Source organism: Mirounga angustirostris, unplaced genomic scaffold (genome assembly GCF_029215605.1).
Source record: "Mirounga angustirostris isolate CCGP_5_RB_7025 unplaced genomic scaffold, mMirAng1.0.hap1 SCAF_5, whole genome shotgun sequence".
NCBI classification, from domain to species: Eukaryota; Metazoa; Chordata; class Mammalia; order Carnivora; family Phocidae; genus Mirounga; species Mirounga angustirostris.
This window is the reverse complement of record NW_026991713.1, coordinates 24,951,893-24,973,886: the sequence shown is the minus strand read 5'-3', so window position 1 is coordinate 24,973,886 and position 21,994 is coordinate 24,951,893. Positions and strand designations below refer to the sequence as shown.

Sequence of the window (21,994 nt, the reverse complement as noted above, 5' to 3'; positions counted from 1 at the left end):
TTAGGTAGGATTCTCTCTCATCCTTCAGAGTAATGACTTCTTAGAACAAAGAAAATCTCTTCTTTTTGTGAGTCAGGGATAGGGACTACTTTTATTTATTACCAGGGGCTTAAGAGGTTTAAATGTACTATCTTTTGAGAAAGATGCTTTGCATTCTATCTGTAAGTATATTCAGCATTCTTTATTTGTCTATAGAGGTGTGGTTCTTTGAATTTTCCTTTGAGTAAGTTGTAATGTCTTACTGGTCCTTCATTAACTAATGAGTTAAATAAAATTTTTGACTTGTGTTTATTTTATATCTGAATGAGAGTCATGACTTCATTCTTAAAATTATCCTTGGGGCACCTGGGTGGCTCAGTCGGTGAAGTGTCTGCCTTCAGCTCAGGTCGTGATCTCAGGATTCTGGGATCGAGCCCTGCATGGGGCTCCTCACTAAGCGGGGAGTCTGCTTCTCCCTCTGCCTGCCGCTTCCCCTGCTTGTGCTCTCTTTCCTCTCAAATAAATAAATAAAATCTTTAAAAAAACGTATTCTTTAACACTGCCATTTCTTATCCTGCACATGTTCTTCCATCTATCAAGACTGCTTAAGCATGTACTTCTACAAATGGAATTTCAACTTGCTTTATATAGCCAAATGGGTTTTGATGTCTTATATTTTCACAAGATTGATTCTACTGGCTTCCTCTTTTTAGTATCATCAGGTACTTTATCTTTCCTCTGGGGACTGTAATAAATATTTCTGCCATAAAAATACAAATAGCATGGAACTAAATATTGTGATGCTCAGGAGGCTTGTGAAGATTACACTTAGATAAGATCATTCTATTACCAACTTATGCGATTTTCCCCCCACTATTACTTCATTGCATAGAACTGTTTTCTATTTGTTATTTCTTTCCAGTGGGTTTTAAGAATTATTTCTGACTACTGGTTTTTTAAAAATGATGTATGTCCAACAGACATATTTATTTGGATAAATCCTACAAGTGAATAGAGCTAGAATATATGCATAATTTGGTTTCAGATTTGCATGTGTACAATGACAGTATAGTAAGGCACTATGATTTTAAGATGTTTATTTCAGTGTATCTTAAGGCTTTCTTGCCATATAATATCAAATTGGCTTCTCTTCTCCATAATAGCCACAATTTCTTCAGCTTTAAGATATAGAACAAGAGGGGCGCTGTCTGTCGTTAAGCGTCTGCCTTTGGGTTGTGTCATGATCCCAGGGTCCTGGGATCGAGCCCCGCATCGGGCTCCCTGCTCGGTGGGGAAGACTGCTTCTGCCTCTCCCACTCCCTCCCCTTCTGCTTGTGTTCCCTCTTTCACTGTGTCTCTCTCTGTCAAATAAATAAATAAGTAAAAATCTTTAAAAACAAAAAAAAAGATATAGAATAAGAGAAGACTGACAAATATCATTAGATTCTTGCTGTAGTTCTTGTCCTTAGGCAAAGTTTGAGTTTTTGACAAAACTGTGTAAGAAACTATGTCATTATATAGCTAAGTTATTTGAAATTTCTTTCAAGCCAAATTGCTCTCTGGTCACTGTGTCCAGTTACTATGACAGTTGCTACGTATCTATTCTACCTGCTCCATCTCTGTTCTTCATTTGATCTCAGTTTTGTTTTCATCACTTCACTTTGCACTTGTCTTTGTACACTGAAACTTCCGAGGTCACAACGCAAATCAGTGACAGAACAGGGAACAGGGCTCCCAAGAGAGTCCTCAAAAAAGTCCCCGTCTTAGAACAATGATGTAATCAGGAGGATTTTTTCCCTTCCCACCAACACCTAAAATAGCTTCCCACGATAAAATCTCTTTGAGGGGAAAAGAGATCATATCACTTTCAATTTCTTAGTACCTATTTAATTTGAATAATTTTAGAAAAAAAAAAGCAAAAGTGGAATTAACAGTATATAACTTCTAATATATTGTTAAAACTATTAACACAATAACTATGAGACCAGAACCTGGGAAATGGAGTGAAGGCAAAAACTAGAAGAACTCATTTTGTAAGCAACCTATCTGTCAAGCAGCATTTGACACGAGAATGGAGGAAGGATTTGTGGGGTTTTATTCAATGTCTTTTCGGATTTAGATGGTTTTTATAATGAGTTGGGGGCCAGGTAAATTCTATTAGAAGTGCTGTGGGGGATTAATAAGTACTTTTCATCCTACTGACATTCACTTGCTCAATGTGTTCACATAGCTTCTGGTTATTTTAAAGGAAAATTCCTTGTCAGAGACTATTTTGCATTCTCTTACACAGTTTTGGTTTTTTTTAATTTAATTCATTCCAGTTCACATTTCCCACTGTTTTCCTTCTTTCTTGACAGCTCTGTTTGACTGTCACTCAGTATTCTATACAGTACAGAGGGTATTACAAAAGTTGACTTGTTTAAGATAAATGAGCCCCTGATTGTGGTACAAGAAGCCAGTTGCTAGGGCATGTTTTCTTCCATAGTCTTTTGTTGTTGAATTAATTAATTCATTCAGATGCTTCTTTTCATATCGGAAAATTGCTTGTTTCTAGGTGAATCTTATAAAATGTAGTCTTCATGATTGAGTATGCTCATATTTAAAAAAAAAAACCTAAAGCTTGTTTGGCAACTCTATCAGAATTCAGAGTCATTACGAAATCTGTGATCATCTGTATATGGCCAGAAACAACAGCCAAGGCTTTTGGAAGAATTAGTTTTCTTCAATACCCATCCATTCAAAGCTATTGCTTTTAGAAACAGTCAGCTTAATGATCAGGACTTTAAAAGAAATATATTCATTCTACAAAATTCCTCTATAACTAACCATGGGTTTTTTGTTTGCCTGTTTAGCTATTGATTTTTCTTATTGCAATTATATTCATGTAACATAAAATCTATCATTTTAACCATGTTTAAAGTGTACAATTCAGTGGTCTTTAATATATCAAAATGTTGTGCAATAATTACCACCATCTAATTTCAGAGCATTTTCATCACTCCCAAAAGAAACCTCATGCTCATTAAGCAGTCACTCCCCATTTCTCCCCAACTCCTGGCAACCACTACTGTCTTTATGGATTTGCCTATTCTGGACATTTCATATAAAAGACATAATACAGTATGTGGTCTTTTGTGTCTGGCTTCTTTCACTTAGCATAACGTTTTCAAGGTTCATTCATGTTGTAGCATGCATCAGTACTTCATTCCTTTTTATGGCTGGATAATATTCCTTTTTTAAAAAATACATAGCTTTCTTTGCATCCATTATTTTTCATTTATTCTTTTATGTTTCAAGTTTTTATTTAAATTCTAGTTAGTTAACATATAGTTGTAATATTAGTTTCAGGAGTAGAATTTAGTGATTCATCACTTACATATAACACCCAGTGCTCATCACATCAAGAGCCCTCCTTAATGCCCATCACCCATTGAGCCCAGCCCCCATTCCCACATCCCCTCCAGCAACCCTCAGTTTGTTCTCTATAGTTAAGAGTCTCTTTTATGGTTTGCCTCTCTCTCTTTTTCTCTCCCACCATGTTCATCAGTTTTGTTTCTTAAATTCCACATATGAGTGAAATCATATGGTATTTGTCTTTCTCTGATTTATTTTGCTTAGCATAATATGCTCTAGCTCCATCCACATCACTGCAAATGGTAAGATTTCATTCTTTTTTATGACTGAGTAATATTCTATTGTATATATATATACCACATCTTCTTTATCCATTCATCAGTCAGTGGACATTTGGGCTCTATCCATAACTTAGCTATTGTTGATAGGATAATATTCCATTGTACAGATATACCATATTCTGTGTATCCATTCATCAGCTGAAGGGCACTGGGGTTCTTTCTGCTTTTTGGCTGTTGTGAATTATGCTGCTATGAATATTCATGTCCAAGGTTTTATGTAGATATAGGTTTTCAGTTCAGCTGGGTATATACTAAGGAATAGAACGGCTGGGTCATATGGGTCATGTGTTAGGGTTCCAGCTTCTCTATATCCTAGCCAGTATTTATTATTACTTATCTTTTTGGTTATAGTCATCCTACTGGGTTTGAAGTGGTATTTCATTGGTTTTGATTTGCATTTCCCTAGTGACTAAGAATGCTGAGCATCTTTTTTTAAAATTTAAATTCAATTAGCCAACACATAGTACATCATTAGTTTCAGATGTAGAGTTCAGTAATTCATCAGTTGCATATGACACCCAGTGCTCATTACATCACATGCCCTCCTTAATGCCCACACCCAGTTACCCCATCTACCCACTGACCTCCCCTCCAGCAACCCTCAGTTTGTTTCCTATAGTTAAGGAATGTCTCTGATGGTTTGTCTCCCTCTCTGATTTCTTCCCATTCAGTTTTCCATCCTTTCTCCCATGATCCTCTGTGCTGTTTCTTGTATTTCACATATGAGTGAAACCATATGATAATTGTCTTTCTCTGATTGATTTATTTCGCTCAGCAGAATAACCTCCGGTTCCATCCACGTCAATGTAAATGGTAAGATTTTCATCCTTTCTGATGGCAGAGTAATATTTCATTGTATATATATATCACATCTTCTTTATCCATTCATCTGTCAATAGACATCTGGGCTCTTTCCATAGTTTGGCTATTGTGGACATTGCTGCTATAAACATTGGGTGCAGGTGCCCCTTCAGATCACTCCATTTGTATCTTTGGGGTAAATACCTAGTAGTGCAATGCTGGGTTGTAGGGTAGCTCTATTTTTCACTTCTTGAGGAACCTCCATACCGTTTTCAAGAGTGGTTGCATTAGCTTGCATACCCACCCACAGTGTAAGAGGGCTCCCCTTTCTCTGCATCTTCGCCAACATTTGTTGTTTCCTGACTTGTTAATTTTAGCCATTCTGACTGGTGTGAAGTGGTATCTCATTGTGCTTTCGATTTGTATTTCCCTGATGCTAAATGATGTTGAGCATTTTTTTGTGTCTGCTGGCCATTTGGACGTCTTCTTTGGAAAAATGTCTGTTCATGTCTTCTGCTCATTTCTTGATGGAATTATTTGTTTTTTGCGTGTTGAGTTTGATAAGTTCTTTATAGATCTTGGATACTAGCCCTTTATCTGTCACTTGCAAATATCTTCTTCCATTCTGTAGGTTGTCTTTTGGTTTTGTTGACTGTTTCCTTTGCTGTGCAGAAACTTTTTATCTTGATGAATGCCAATAGTTCATTTTTGCTTTTGTTTCCCTTGCCTTTGGAGACATATCTAGCAAGAAGTTGCTGCGGCTGAGGTTGAAGAGCTTGCTGTGTCTGTTCTCCTCTAGGATTTTGATGAATTCCTGTCTCACAGTTAGGTCTTTCATCCATTTTGAGTTTATTTTTGTGTATGGTGTAAGAAAATGGTCCAGTTTCATTCTTCTACATGTGGCTGTCCAATTTTCCCAACACCATTTGTCGAAGGGACTTTTTCCCATTGGATATTCTTTCCTGCTTTGTCGAAGATTAGTTGACCATAGAGTTGAGGGTCCATTTCTGGGTTCTCTATTCTGTTCCATTGATCTATGTGTCTGTTTTTGTGGCAGTACCATACTGTCTTGATGATGACAGCCTTGTAATATAGCTTGAAGTCTGGCATTGTGATGCCACCAGCTTTGGTTTTCCTTTTCAACATTCCTCTGGCTGTTCAGGCTCTTTTCTGGTACCATACAAATTTTAGGATTATTTGTTCTAACTTTGTGATAAATGTCAATGGTATTTTGAAAGGGATTGCTTTGAATGTGCAGATTGCTCTAGGTAGCATAGACATTTTCACAATATTTGTTCTTCCAACCCATGAGCATGAAATGTTTTTCCATTACTTTGTGTCTTTCTCAATTTCCCTCATAAGTGTTCTGTAGTTTTTAAGTACAGATCCTTTACCTCTTCAGTTAGGTTTATCGCTAGGTATCTTATGGCTTTTGGTGCAGGAGTAAATGGGCTTGTTTTCTTAATTTCTCTTTCTGCAGCTTCATTTTTGGTCTATAGAAATGCAACAGATTTCTGTACATTGATTCTGTATCCTGCAACTTTACTGAATTCGTTTATTAGTTCTAGTAGTTTTTTGGTGGAGTCCTTTGGACTTTCTATATAGAGTATCATGTCATCTGCAAATAGTGAAAGTTTACTTTTTCTTTGCTGATTTGGATGCCTTTTACTTCTTTTTGTTGTCTGATTGCTGTGGCTAGGACTTCCAGTACCATGTTGAATAAAAGTGTAAGAGTAGACATCCTTGTCTTGTTCCTGACCTTAGGGGGAAAGCTCACAGTTTTTCCCATTAAGGATGATGTTTGCTGTGGGTTTTTTATATATGGCTTTATTATGTTGAGGTATGTCCCTCTAAACCTACTTTGTTGAGGGTTTTTATCATGAATGGATGTTGTACTTTGTCAAATGCTTTTTCTGCGTCTACTGAAATGATTATACGGTTCTTATCTTTTCTCTTATTGATGTGATGTATCTCATTGATTGATTTGCAAATATTGAACACTGCTACCCAGGGATAAATCCCATTTGATCATGGTAAATGATTTTTTAAATGTATTGCTGGATTCAATTTGCTAGCATTTTGTTGAGGATTTTTGCATCTATTTTATCAGGGATATTGGCCTGTGGTTCTCTTTTTTATGGTATTTTTATCTGGTTTTGGTATCGGGGTATGCTTGCCTCATAGAATGAATTTGAAAGTTTTCCTTTTTTTCCTCTTTTTTAGAATAGTTTGAGAAGAATAGGTATTAACTCTTTTTTTAATGTTTGGTAGACTTTGCCTGTGAAGCCATCTGGTCCTAGATTTTTGTTTGTTGGGAGCTTTTTGATTACCGATTCAATTTCTTTGCTGGTAATCAGTCTGTTCAAATTTTCTATTTCTTCTTGTTTCAGCTTTGGTAGGTTATATGTTTCTAGAGATTTATCCATTTCTTCTAGATTGTCCAATTTTTCGGCACATAGTTTTTCATAATATTCTCTTATAATAGTATCTCTGTAGTGTTGGTTGTTATTCTCCTCTCTCATTTGTAATTTTATTTATTTGGGTCCTTTCTCTTTTTTTCTTAATAGGTCTGGCTACAGATTTATCAATTTTATTGATTTTTTTCAAAGACCCATTTCCTGTTCTCTTGTTTTTCTAGTGTCTATATCATTTATTTCTGCTCTAATGGGAATTATTTACTTCCTTCTACTAGTTTTAGGTTTTGTTTGTTGTTCTTTATCTAGCTCCTTTAGGTGTAAAGTTAGGTTGCTTATTTGAGATTTTTCTTGTTTCTTGAGGTAGGCCTGTATTGCTATAAACTTCCCTCTTAGAACCACTTTTGATGCAATCTAAAGTTTTAAACCATTGTGTCTTCATTTTCATTTGGTTCCATGTACTTTTTAATTTCCTGATTGACCCATTCATTGTTTAGTAGCATGTTATTTAACCTCTATGTATTTGTGGGCTTTCCAGCTTTTTTCTTGTGGTTGACTTCTAATTTTATGGCATTGTGGTCAGAAAAGGTGCATATTATGACTTTGATTTTCTTGAATTTGTTGAGGCTTTTTTTGTGACCTAATACGTTATCTCTTCTGGAGAATTTTCCATGTGCACTTGAAAATAATGTGTATTCTACTGTTTTAGGATGGAATGTTCTGACTATATCTGTTAAATCCATCTGGTCCAGTGTGTCATTCAAAGCCATTGTTTCCTTGTTGATTTTCTGTATAGATGGTTTGTCCATTGATGTAAGTCGGGTGTTAAAGTCCCCTACTATTGTATTATTATCGATTAGTTCTTTTATGTTTGTTATTAACTGTTTTGTGTATTTGGGTGCTTCCATGTTGGGTGCATAAATACTTACAATTGTTATGTCTTCTTGTATTGTCGCCTTTATGATTATACAATGTTCTTCTTTATTACGGTCTTTGCTTCAAAGTCTATTTTGTCTGAAAAAAGTATTGCTACTCCCACTTTCTTTTGACATCCATTTGCATGACAAATGTTTCTCCATCCCCTCACTTTCAATCTTCAGCTGTCTTTAGGTCTAAAATGAGTCTCTTGTAGGCAGTATATAGATGGGTCTTGTTTTTTTTATCCATTCTGCCACTCTGTCTTTTGATTGGAATATTTAGTCCATTTATATTCAAAGTAATTATTGATAGATATGTATTTATTTATTTATTGCTATTTTATTATGTGTTTTGTGGTCATTTCTGAAGATTTTTTTCTAATCCTTTCTTGTCTTTCTTTCATGGTTTGTTTGTTTTCCTTAGTGATATATTTGGAATTCTTTATTTTTATTCTTCACATATTTATTAGTGGTTTTTGATTTGTGGTTATCATTAGGTTTGTATATAACATTTTCTGCATATGACAGTCTATCTTAAGTTGATGGTCATTTAATTTTGAACCCATTTTTTACTCCTTCCCTCCCTATTTTTTGGGTATGTGTTGTTATATTTTACATCCTTTTATTCTATGAGTTCCTTGACTGACTTTTTACAGAAATATTCATATTTACTGCTTTTGTGTTTCCTACCTTCATACTGTCACTTTTGGACTTCCCTTTCCACTCAGAGTCCCCTTTAATATTTCTTGCAGGGTTGGCTTAGTGGTCATGAACTCCTTTAGTTTAGTTTGTCTGAGAAACTATCTCTCAGTGCGGGGCTCAATCCCAGGACCCTGGGATCATGACCTGAGCCAAAGGCAGACGGTTAACTGACTGAGCCACCCAGGCACCCCTGGGTGGCACAGTTTGGAGCACAAGTCTCTTCGCTGCTCCTACTTCTGGGTAATCTCAGAGTTAAGTTCCCTTTTCTTTACACATGAGAATTGGGTTAAATTGCAAATAAGAATTACAAGATAAATATGTTACAACTACAATCTTTAGCCTCTTTTCAGAATACTATACTATGGAAATACTGTGATTCCACCTTCTCTTTAATTTTAATGCCTACCAGGGTCTTATCTGGGAACCAAAGAAATGTCTGCCCTTCAGGAATTCTGAGAGCTGACTGAGCCAGCTAAATTTCATGCCTGGTAGTGGTGCCCTTAGAGATGCAAAACTAAAAGGCAAAGAACACCTGATCAGTGTTTACTCTTACAAACTTCATAATTATTCATATTATATATAAAACATTTAGTAGTGGAGCAAATGTAATCAGTTTTCCATTTCTAATATGTGAGCTCTTTTAAAGCTAAAAATATATTTTAGTTTTTTAAACAATAACTTTGGTTTTTTTATTTCTATCTAAAGAGCTAAAGATATCAGAATCCCATATGTCTAAAAAATCTTATTATGAGTTAATAAATACTATAGTTCTTCCATCTCCCCATATCTTATTCCATAAGATATTTACATTGCTAAGATACAATATAACAGTAGTTTCAGTTATAGTTTTAAGGTTTTGAATGCCAAAATTAACAGACTTTGTTTTCCTCACTATTTGAAATAGCTGTGAATTTTCTCTCTCTTGTGGAATGATTATGACATTGTGTGTGTGTGTGTGTATTTTAACCTTATGTGTCTGATAACTAAAATTCTTGTAAGAAGGAATAAGGACTTAAATTACAGTTTATCTTCTACTGAATGTAATTGTTTTAGGACAAATTGAAGTACATTTCCAGCTCTTACAAAATTGGCAAGACACAAATGAAATACCACAGAGATATGAGTCCTGGGGTTGTGAACCAGAAGTGAGATATCTATCTGTAACCTCAGCTTTTCTCTTTCCATGTAGCTCCCCCCCGCACCTCCCTGCCATTATATTAGCCGTGAAACTGCAAGACTAGGCCTTGCAGACCCAGAGATCTCCCAGCTATCTGTGGGATGGATCCAAAAATGCTACACTGAAAGGGAAATATTCATAAGAAAAAATTTCAAAGTGGGATATGCCTTGAATATTTGAAAAGTACTTTATAGCAAGAAAAATGTCAAATTTAAGTTGTTTCTTCCCAAATTTATACTAACAGCTCAAACTTGTTAAAGAAACTCATTTTTGTATCTTTTCAGTGCTCTAATTTTGACCTAAATATAGATGTTTCACTTTCTGCAAAGCATGTTCATGAACAGTTGAATGAACAAATATGATATTTTGGAGAATCAAGTTTACTTTTCTACTGGCTTATGTTTCACTTTCAGAAATGTCAGCTCTGGCACCAGCAATTCAGCTTTCAGTTGTTTCATTTAACCTTTCTGTGAAACAGTCAAAGGCCTGTAAATAAATATGTAAATGTTCTGAGGCAATCTTTGAAAGGAACCCCATACGTAATTCTTTCATGAATGCAAAAATGGTTTTGTAATGCCTCGGGTTCTGAAGCCTTCTGGTTTCCTGATCATCAAATAAAAAGAATAATCTCAGGCAACTTTTGCCACTAAGAGTATATCTTACTGTGTCAAGAGAAAATAAGCTAGATTCATTGGGAAGTTTTACAGTCAAAACACTGACAATTTCAGCCATGAACATATTTTACTGGCTTGCCCTTTTACTAGAAAACACAAGGTAGTAAATGAAGTATAATCAACATTCTGTACACCTTCTATGGCATCTCTAGTTACTCATTGCCAAGGGGCTATTGGCAAAGCTATAACATAGTAACACACAGGAACATTGTCTAGACCTTGAAATGGATTGAGGATAATCTCACACTGACTGTATCAAGTTGGCAGGCTTAATAGTTTGTTAATATTTGGAATAAAACACTGTGCACCATTTTGGTGATAGGATTACCCTTTCCTCCAGAGCCTTATGTGACAAATGAAATAACTGGGATTGCTGCTGTCTTTATTGTTTTTAAGTCCTTGTTCTTTTCCTTAATACCCTGAAGAGTCAAGAGCTTTCTAATTATTACTTTGGGCTTATATCATAGCACATTAAAAAATTTTTTTAAAGAAGATGAAAAATGTGGTCTTTAATCTGTTCTCACTATATAAAACTTGATACATGAGATGTGCAAACATAAGTATATGATTAAATGTATTCAGATTCAGATGAGAAAAACTTTTGTAATGAAACTGTACGAATAGTTCTAAAACTTGTCTTACACAGCTAGGTAGCTAAGCAACATTTTCCTTAAACCCCACTTTCTGGTCCTACATATGGTTTCAATGTTTACTCTTAGATTTAGAATATGCCAGTTAAAATATTGATACTCTTTTATAATGAGTTTCTGATTAGAAAAGAAAAAGCCACCTTAACAAGTATAGCACAAGGCATCTAACCAATTCTTCATGGTATTCTAAGGCTTCCGTGTTGTCCAATGGGTGATATGTTAGTAAAACAATGAAACGTTCCACGTTCCCTCTTATTACCATCCATCAGGCCAACAGCTGTAAAATCACCAGCTGCTAGGAAAAAGAGAACTGCCATCAGTCCTCTCCAGCTGCAAAGAGAAAAAGCTTAAGATCACCTTTTCATATAATGTCTGGGATCCCAGCAGGCTGGAGTCAAAGTATGGTTTTCCTTGTCACAAAACCCCTAGCCTTGTAACCATGTCAAACAGCACATAAGCTACAATTTATTTTTGTTGTTACTGGGGAAGAAGTGTATGTGAGAGAAGTCGTAGAAGAGGCTGAGGTAATAGAGTGACAGCAATGTGAGCAGTAGCTACCATACACCAGGCACTGGCCATCATAATTCTAATCCTCACAATAACTATGGAAGCTAGATCTTATTTTCTTGGGAAACTGAGGTTCAGTGAGACTGAGTAACTTAGCAAATGCTGTAGTGAATCAAATCCAGATCTGACTCCAAAGCTAGGGTCTTAATCACTGCCCTGGTCTGCCTTCCAGTAAAATGAACAGATAAGGAAAAAACTGAACTGGTAAAGAATAAATGGAATGTACTGGGAAGAAGGGGAAGCATGAAGAAGACACAGGAGTGTTTCAAGATAAATGAGGCTGCCAACTGGCACTCCACTTTGTGCCTTTTTCTGCTCCCCCCACCCACAGAAAGAAAATGACCCTAAAATCTTAGCGATCCTGAGAAACAGACCAAGTATCATTTCCATTAACTTAACTGTCTGTCATTAGCCATTAAAAATTCTAGCCCATAAAATCAGACTTTGTTAATTAATTACCATCCTGACAACAATATTAGCTGTAGATGAACTGGCATAGTCTATAAAGCAGTAGCTCTCAAACTTCAGCAAGCACTGAAATCACCTGGGTCCCATCTCTAGATTTTCTGATTCAGTAGGTCTGGGGTAGGGCCTGAGAATTGGTAATTCTAACAAGTTCCCAGGTAATGCTGGCGCTGCTGGTTCAGGACCACACTGAGAATGACTATTATAAAGAAAAGCTGGGCTAAACACAGATTTATACACACATACCTATGACAAGCTGACTAGTAAAAGAATTGCATTTCTCAAGAGGCTACTTTCCATTGTGCAGGCACAATTTACGAATCCAGTTGTTTATAGCAGCATGTGTAAAATGAATTAGAGTTCATACAAATGTAGGACAATTGACCTTATGGCCATGTTATTAATTAGGCAAAAGGCTATGCTTTTAATGTGCAATTTGCTCAGCTGAGCAGTTCTAGGAATAAGAATATCACATTTAGAAGAGGCAACCATATCCAAATTTAATACCAACCCTTTATAATCCAGAAAAAATACATAAAAATAAAATGCACTTAGGGATGGAAAAATCTGAAACCAAAACTATTCCCATTTCTGACCATAAACCTCTGCTGGTCCAATTGCTTTGGCTTAAAAAACAAACAAACAAACATTTTAAGAGAGTAGAGACAACAAGAATATCCATAAAACTGGATTCCTGGAAGCCAACATACCTTTGGCCACTTAGCCTGTTTCTTATCTCTTACCCCGCCCTGGCTCCAAGTTTGATTTAGTCTTGCCTGATTTTGGCACATACCGTAGTTATAATACTAGGGGGCTACCACCACTGCTGCTGAAATCAATATGAAAATTGGGGAGCAGGATGTAACTTTAACTTTAAAGTTAAAGTTAAAGCAACTTTAAAAGGCAGTTGCTTCCAGTTTCAAAGTGACCTGAGATTAGTAAGGAAGTGTGGTCTCTATCCCATAGGGTCTTCTAGGATAGAGACTTCTCATTCCCACATCCTTTTAAAATAAAAAATACTAAATAATCCCCTTTACTTGGTTATCCAGATCCTTTCAATAGGCTAACAGTTTTCTTTTTGGGGGGCAGGGAGAGGGGCCCTGCAGTAACTTTATTATAACAGAGAACCCAGGCTGCAATAAGTCTACATGATTAGAGCAAATGGTTGTTATCTTTCCAAGGGTGAAGCCTGAGCCCAGCTGGCAGCACCCTAAGGTTAAAGCCAAGGTCCAGAATATCCTGTTTCCTGGTATTACCCGCATGATGTGAGATGATGGACTGCACAACCACACTGAATGGAAGGATGAGGTCCCACTGGGCAGAGGCAACAACCCAACAGGAGAAAATTAAACAATCACTAAAAAGGATGCTAAAATAAGGTGCAGTTGCCTACTCTCACTATTCTTTGCTGAGAAAGATGAGGTTATGGGATGAATAGCAAATTATGTCCTTCATTCTTCAAATAAATAAATCCTGAGAAGATGGGGTCGATGGCCAATCAACCAGTAGAACAGGATGAAAATCTAGGCTAGTTATAGATCTTCGTGCCTCAGGAAAAGGGCAGCACAGATAAGGGAAAAGAGAGGAGCATTAAAATGCCTGGAAGCATTAAAAAGGCGAAACTTTTTTTCTTAAACAAAACAGGAAACAGTATCTTTTATTTTCCTTGCTGCAGTGGCAGCAGACCCTGGTTTTCATAAAACACGATTTCAGTTAATATGGTCTGTTGATAAGATTGCTCAATCATGGGAAGACAAGCAGGCTGACCATTATTAATGTTAGGATTAGGTCTTCTCACAAAGCCTCTAACAAGGGCTATGTCTCATGCTGGGTTCACTGAGGACCTCTCAAGACCATAAAGTACTTAAGTTAAAGCTTCTGCAATATTGCAATGGCATGATTAATGGGTTCTTTAAGGATAGGACTTTCTCATACATGTTAACTATTTCAGAAAAGTTGTGGATAAAAAGGTGGGGGAGAGTTCGGTTTCAAGCCACACAGTTCCAGACACCAGCTATGGATGCCTCTGCCCTGTTTAAGTACATGTTCTTTTCTGAGGAACACATTCAATCACTGTGGTTGAAAGAAATGATCCACTCATCACCTCCACCCTTCCTCATCCTGTGAATCTCACATGTGCAAAGGATGAAGACAGGACAGTTGTCTCTGTTCCCTCTCATCAGGGAAATTACTTGGTGATCTGGTGATCTCATGAGCAAGGTAGCCCAGTTGTCCAAGATGACCCTTGCCACAGAGATGCGGCTGACCTCTGTCATGTAGATGGAGACCTCCTCGGTCAGCTGCTCCACCTGTTCAGGCTTTGCCCTGTGAAACAAAATATGCCAATCTGGTCGGGGATGTGCTGCCCATTCTGGGAGAAGTCCTCCTTCTTGAGATTGGAGACCAGCTGAATCCGCATACTAATGATACAGTTGGCCATGATTTGCACTTCTTGCAACTATTGTTTTTGAAAATCCGGGCTGGTCAGAATGGTCAAGGTCACCTGAGCTCCATTGAGGGGAGGGCTGGAATACATGGGATGGATCAAGGTCTTCAATTGTGACTCCACCCCTCTGACTTCATCAGCAGCTTTGCAGAGCACAGTCAAGTCTCCCACATGCTTACCATAGAAGCCTGTGTTCTTGCTATAGGACTGGCAGAGACAAACACTAATGCCCTCTTCAGTGAAGTGGGGCACAGCCCAGGCATCCTTGTTGCCATCACTACTGGCAAAGCCATGGTAGGCCATGTCAAAGAACAGAGAGAGATTCTTTTTCTCATTGCTATTGTTGTTGCCTCCTATCGCTCAGGATGAGGGTCCACTCCTACAGGATTGTGGGCAGGAGTGTGCAGAACACTTTGCTCTGGCATTTTTGAAATGTCCTCCCTAGTGCCTGTGAAGTCAAAGCCACAAGTCTTGGGGTCATAGTATTGATAACCTTGTAGCTGCATGCTGGTGTGTCTGATGGTTTGGGCAGAAAGACATCTTGGCTGAACTTAAAAAATCTCTGCAGAAAACTAGCTCTGATCCCTAAGGCCTCAGTTCCAGAAATGGTCTGCACAGTGACATTCTAGCCAATTTTCAACACTTTGCCGTTCTCATCCAGGGTTAGTTCTATAGATGCCTTGCAAAATTCAGCCAGTCCTGCAAGGGGCAGATTTTCTTTGTTCAAATTTTTTGCAGCAATCTAGGCCTCTGCCTTCCAGACACTAGGAGGATGTAAGGCTTTTCCAAGGCACCACCTACCAGATTCTTCTTTTTATTGCTGGTGTCTCTTATAGGCTTTTGTGACTCCCAGGATTGGATCTTGGGGCCCCATCTCCACATGGGCTCACCAGGAGCTGACTCTTGCAGAGGCCAGCTGGTGAGGTTGGGGTGGAAGGTGGCAGTGATTTTGGATAGGACACTGCTGGAATGCACAACACCATGGTGGAAGCAAGAGGTTTGATGGGTAGTGGCAGAATGGAGTGGTGGGCGAGTGGTGCAGATGTGGAGGCTCAGGCTCATAGACTGACAGCTTTCTTACTGGCAGAAGGCTGTATAGAATAGTTATATTTTAAGACTTTTGCAAAAGTTTCTGTTAACTCTATTTATCCCTTTTTGAATTTAGCAGAATTAATAGAATTCTTTTTTTTTTTTTAAGTCAGAAAGCCATTTTTTTAATTTCTAAAACTCTGGCATATATTTCTAGGGGGTGCTGATGGTCACCTGCCATACCTGTACCAGGTCGTCTGCGTAGCCAGCGAAGAGTCTGGCCGTCAGCAGAAGAGACCAGGGAGGAGCACTGGGGTGGCCCTGACTTGTTGCTGGTACTGATAACTTCTTGTTTCCGTTCATCTGCAATGATCTTGCCCTTCAAGTCTCAGATCTTGATGCTGTGGCCTGTGGCAGCCCAGAGTCAATAGTGGTGGGGGCTGAATCCCAGGGATTGATGGTGTCCCTGCCATCTAGTATATGAAGGTACTTGCCTTTGTGGAGGTCCCACAGCATGGCCTGGCCAGCCGTGCTTCTGGAAGCACAGAGGAATCCATCTGGAGAGACAGTCACAGCCCATGTGGCCAGTGGGGTTGGTCTTCAGCTTGCAGTTTTCCAGGCTTTATACCTTGACCGCTTTGTGGCTTATGAACAAAAGAAATTTATTTCTCACAGTTATGGAGACTGGAAGTCTAAGGTCAGGGTGCCAGCAGGGTCAGGTTCTCGTAAGGACCCTCTTCTGGGTGACAGACTGCTGCCTGCTCACTGTATCCTCACGTAGCAGAAAGAGAGCTAGCTAGCGCTCTGGTCTCTTAAGGCTACTAATCCCATTCATGAGGTCTCTACTCTCATGACCTAATTACCTCCCAAAGGTCCCACCTCCACATCCCATCACACTGTGATTAGGTTTTCAACATATGAATTTTGGAGGGACAGAAACACTCAGCCCATTGCAGCCTGCATGCTCTCCTTTCACTCATTCACTGAAATATAATGGCAGAAATTTATTGGCATTCTACCTCACACCAGCTTTCTAGTTTACGGTCTAGTAGATTGACACATCTCTAGAATATCTGGGTTATTTTCTAGGTGAATCATACCTAAACCCCATTAACTTAGGTATTACAAATTATCCCATCCTTTATTTGAAGCAATGCTAGCTCAAAGATCCATTAATGTCTGCAAACTAGTAGGTGTCTGCTGGGTGAGTGCTCCATTTTCTCCAACTTGGAAGCCCCAGCTTCGTTTCTAGAGTAATAGCATTGTTCCTGTTTTTGGAACTCTGGTCGCTGCCCTAGTCATTTTCGTTACCCCAGTGCTGTTGTGCACTCCAGGGACTTAGCCCAGCAAACACAAACTCTTCTGCTGGCTAACTGGTTCATGGTCCTTTATGGCCCTGTCCTCTATCAGGGCTGGGAGAAAGAAGACAAATGTGGAAGTCTCCTCTCTAGGAAATGAAGTAAGGAAAATCTGAGGTCTTAAATTTTTACTTATTTTTTGTTTTGAACAGAAGTATCAGAGTAAAATATAAAACTTAAAAATCGGAGTGCTCTCCTCCTTGCCTTCTCTTTGCCCAATCCCCAGCCATAGCTCTGGGTGCATCCCAAAAAGGCACTTGCTGTCTGAGCCACTTTGTGTCTTTTTTTGGGGGGGGGGGGAGAAGGTGATGTGAGGACAATGACAGTAATTTTTCATCATTTTTCTATTCCTGTGTTGATATCATTCAATCAGACACCTACCAAACACCTAACTCTGGCTCAGTTAATACACTGTCCTGAGGATACAAAGATCACACAGTCCCCGTCCTCGGGAGTTTGTGATCTCCCAAGAGATGCAGACAAGTAAAAGTTCAGAGGAAAACACAAGGGGGTGCGTGACCGTAGAGGAAAGAGGGTTTAACTCTGGCTTAGAGTGACAGGGGGTCAGGCCACTCTTCACAGAGGAGAATTATTATTCATTCTATTAGCCGGACAGCAAAAGATACCAGGCATTAAACTGAGGTTCTTGTTTTTTCCACTTTAAAATTCAACTCAACAATGGTCCCCATTTACTGTCCAAGCTGGCTCTATGTGATAATACCACTAGTATGATTATGCCAACCCTTCTTGCTCCTCACCTTACACTTCGTATCTGAAGGTCATGGTACTAACAATTGGCATGGATGTGTTCCCGGGAATCTGGTTATCATGCCTGACTATTTATAATTCTAAAATTGAAGATTAAAAAACAAGTTAACTGGCACTTTTTAGGATGGGTATGGAGTCGGAGGAGTGAATCAGCCGAGGGAGAAACAGGAAGGGCTATGTGAGCACAGACCAACTCTGAGGGAACTTAGATGACCAATGCCCAAAGCTGAAGGTAACTCATGGTTTGTTTTTCACAGGGGAGGACCTGTTTTACATACCATGTGGAATGCTCCTGGGGCCTTGACCGGTCTGAAGCCATCAACAGGTACGCATTGATCAGCATGGCCGTTGCAGAAGCAGCTGCCCTTGACAATGAAATCATAGATTGCATAATGTGTAAAATGTTGAGGCTTTGCAGTCAGGTCATTTCTCTGACAGGGACAAGACTGCCGTTTTAGCAGCTGCACGCGGAGGTTGGTAATCTTCAGCTGCTCCTGCACTTTGGCACTGTAAGGGTTCTCGGCATCGTATGGCGGTGACAAAGCTCGGAAAATAACCTGTAAAGAAAAAAAAAATTACCATGAGTATATAGGACTGTGTGCAAAACCCCCAAATCACTTGCCTCATATAGTCTTGATGTGATTTGTGCCTTTTGTCATCTGCAAGTGATAAGATAAGAGGCTTTTCGACCTTGATCGCACAGGTGTGCTGCCTGTTCGGATGTGCAGAGTAAGTATGAACTGAATAGCCGCCAGGGACCTGACTCTCGAGATGAAGGCAGCCATGCAGAGACTGGGAAGAGCATTCTGCGCAGAAGGAAGAGCACGTTTAAAGGCCTGGAAGCTGAATCAAGCCTGGCTTATTAAAGGAAGAACAAGGCCAGTGTGACTGAGGTCCAGGAAACAAGGGGACAGTTTTCAGAGAAGATGATGGAACCAGTACATGACAGATCATGAATAGAGAGTCCTTTAAAGGCCACGGTAGTTATTCTAACTGTAGTGGGAAGCCACTGGAAGGTCATACGCAGAAAAGTGATGTGATCTGATTTACATTTTTAAAAAAGATAACTCTCACTACTGTGAGGAGAATGGATTATTAGGGGTGAAGAACAGAAGGAAGCAGGAGGACCAGGTAGGAAGTGATGGCAAAATCAAGATGACACTTCTGTTTCCAAATGAGGTGTGACCCTTTCAAAGACTAATCAGTTATTAATTGGGGCCACTGTTGCTATACGTACCTTTGGTTCTCCCTTTCTGAATCTGCCTTCCAAGCTGTGGCACATTCTTGGAATATTATTACCAGTAGTAAAAATACAGCCCTCTCAAGGGGTATTTGATTTCTGAAATCGTTACAAGTCCCTTAAATCCAAATATAGAGAGTAAAATGGCTGGTCAAGTTAGTTAACAGTATGGTTAAATGCAAAGTAGAAGTAATAAAGCTGTTTTTATTGTGTATGTTATAGATAGACTCGAAAGGCAATTTAAAACTTTAGTTCTGAATGGATAAAGAAGATGTGATATATATATATATATATAACGGAATATTATGCAGCCATCAAAAGGAATGAGATCTTGCCATTTGCAACGACGAGGATGGAACTGGAGGGTGTTATGCTGAGGGAAATAAGTCAATCAGAGAAAGACATGTATCATATGACCTCACTGATATGAGGAATTCTTAATCTCAGGAAACAAACTGAGGGTTGCTGGAGTGGGGGGTGGGGTGGGAGGGATGGGGTGGCTGGTGATAGACACTGGGGAGGGTACGTGCTATGGTGAGCGCTGTGAAGTATGCAAGACTGTTGAATCAGAGATCTGTACCTCTGAAACAAATAATGCAATATATGTTAAGGAAAAAAAAAAAGATAGCAGGAGGGGAAGAATGAAGGGGGGGAAATCGGAGGGGGAGACGAACCATGAGAGACGATGGACTCTGAAAAACAAACTGAAGGTTCTAGAGGGGAGGGTGGTTGGAAGGATGGGTTAGCCTGGTGATGGGTATTAAAGAGGAAACGTTCTGCATGGAGCACTGGGTGTTATGCACAAACAATGAATCATGGAACACTACATCAAAAACTAATGATGTAATGTATGGTGATTAACATAACAATAAAAAAACCCACTTTAGTTCTGAGGAGGAAACCAGAGGGAGGAAGACTCAGAAGGGACGGACTTTGGGCATGCGTGTGTGTGTGTGTGTGCGCGCGTGTGTGTGTCTATACAATGGGGGTAAAAAAGGGGCCCTGGGCTGGAGTGGTACAAACTTCTCTAACGGGTCTGTTAACTTTGGGGGAGTAGAGGCTGGTGGAAGAGGAAATCATTGCCAATGGAAACCAATGAATATAAAAAAGGAATTCCAAACTACCTCATAACATAAACCAGTATTATAAGGAGCCCAACACTAAATTATACCTTATTATGGAGGTTTAAAAAAAAACAGTACAAAACCTCAAACAATCTTGTTAATTTATATAAGAGACAGAGCTCCCCTGAAAAATTCCTAGGTATCTCTTGATTTTTTAAAGATATATTAGGGTGCCTGGTGGCTTAGTCGTTAAGCGTCTGCCTTGGGCTCAGGTCATGATCCCAGGGTCCTGGGTTTGAGCACCGCATCAGGCTCCCTGCTCAGCGGGGAGCCTGCTTCTTCCTCTGCCTGCCGTTCCCCCTGCTTGTGCTCTCTCTCTCTCTCTGTCAAATAAATAAATAAATAATCTTTAAAAAAAGAGGTATGTTAAAACTCTGTTCAGAAATATTTTGATAACCAAGTAGCTTGAAAGTAAAGTAATTATTAAAAAGTAGGCTTTGGATAAACTCCCATTTAGAGAGAATGTATCTAAAAGTAGTTTTCCAGGAAAAAATTTCTTTAAGGAATACTTTGGATATAAAAATTTCATTTTAGAAACTGATTTTGCACTGAGAGTATGAAAAGGCAAGAATCAACTGTGAAGGATCACATCTCCAGGCCCACTGGTGCAGAACTGTCCTAAATGAAATATAATTTGGGGGAGGGGGTAGTAATTCAATGGATACTCTCCACCCAGTAGCCAGAGTGAATGTCTATAAACAGAAGTTGGATCATGTCATCCTGCTTACATCTACCCCCACCCAAAGACCTCCCATTTCTTTCAGGATAAAATACAAAGTCCTTATAGCAGCCTTGCCTCATTTTTGTTCTTCATACTTATTACCAACTGACACGTTGTAGTGGTAGTTGTGTATTGATTTACCATCTTCCCAGTCTAGAAAGTAAACTTCTTGAGGGTAATCACTGATCCCTGGACAGTGCCTGGCACAGAGTCAATATTGAATAAATTTTTGGTAAATGAATTGGTTGATTATAACATTGTGTTTGGCATTCAAGTAATAGGTGGGAATTTTAAATAACTTAATTTCCTCTTATACGGTCTTAAACGGATTCACACACTGAGTTCATGTTATTGCACTAGAAGGGAAGAGGTAGGAACTTGTATTATAAAAACAGTTATAAATAACTGAATCATTAACCAGTTTCTGCATTTCTAGCTATTTTTGAACTTGCAAAACTTGGAAAAAGTTGTACCCTAAACTTTAACAATATTCCGCCCATTTATTCACATGTAAAGTGTGGAAAACAGCATATGGAAGAAAATTTTCCAACAAATAATATGTCACCCACTCAAAAGTCAATATATTACTAACATCTCTTTTTACTTTTTAAAAATTTTATTTTATTTAAATTCAACTAATTAACATATAGTGTATTATTAGTTTCAGAGGTAGAGTTCAGTGATTCATCAGTTGCATGTAACACCCAGTGCTCTAGAAGTAATGTCTCTTTTAATGATAGCTCATATCACCACATAATTTTACCTTTGAATCATTAAAAAAATAAAAAACACTGAATCCATTGTGAGTTTTATGTGGGGCTTCTTTTTCTTTTTTTTTAAAGATTTTATTTATTTCTTTGAGAGAGAGAATGAGAGAGAGAGAGCACATGAGAGGGGGGAGGGTCAGAGGGAGAAGTAGACTCCCTGCTGAGCAGGGAGCCCGATGCGGGACTCGATCCCGGGACTCCGGGATCATGACCTGAGCCGAAGGCAGTCGCTCAACCAACTGAGCCACCCAGGCGCCCCATCTTATTTTTCATATAATATCCCAAATACTGGCATTCTGTTAGACATGTGTGAGGCACTCTAAATAAAACCAATAATGTGGCTACCTCCTGGTTTATTGACCACAGTAATGCAAGGACATGGAAAAGGTCACAGTGCCAACCAAGTAAGTGTTCCACTGCAAAGTCTACTGCATACTTCTCTAAATTGTGGCCCACCCTTCCTTTTCCTCCACATTGGTGGCAACTGTTTGCTCTCTCGG

At 38.8% G+C, this 21,994-nt stretch overlaps 1 protein-coding gene and 1 pseudogene across 11 annotated transcripts in view; both read right to left on the bottom strand.

The window, feature by feature from the left end:
* The window catches only part of NTN4 (netrin 4), a 127,983-nt gene that overhangs the window by 62,652 nt on the left and 43,337 nt on the right, over positions 1-21,994 (bottom strand). For all 11 annotated transcript variants that reach the window (XR_010411387.1, XR_010411386.1, XM_064590774.1 and 8 more), the window contains exon 3: positions 17,921-18,199. Coding sequence is in view for 9 of the 11 variants with exons in the window: in XM_064590774.1 (XP_064446844.1) it covers positions 17,921-18,199 (279 nt within the window). In the remaining 2 variants the exon portion in view is untranslated. The remainder of the gene's footprint in view (positions 1-17,920; positions 18,200-21,994) is intronic.
* LOC135364398 (aspartate aminotransferase, mitochondrial-like) lies at positions 1,977-17,914 on the bottom strand (annotated as a pseudogene).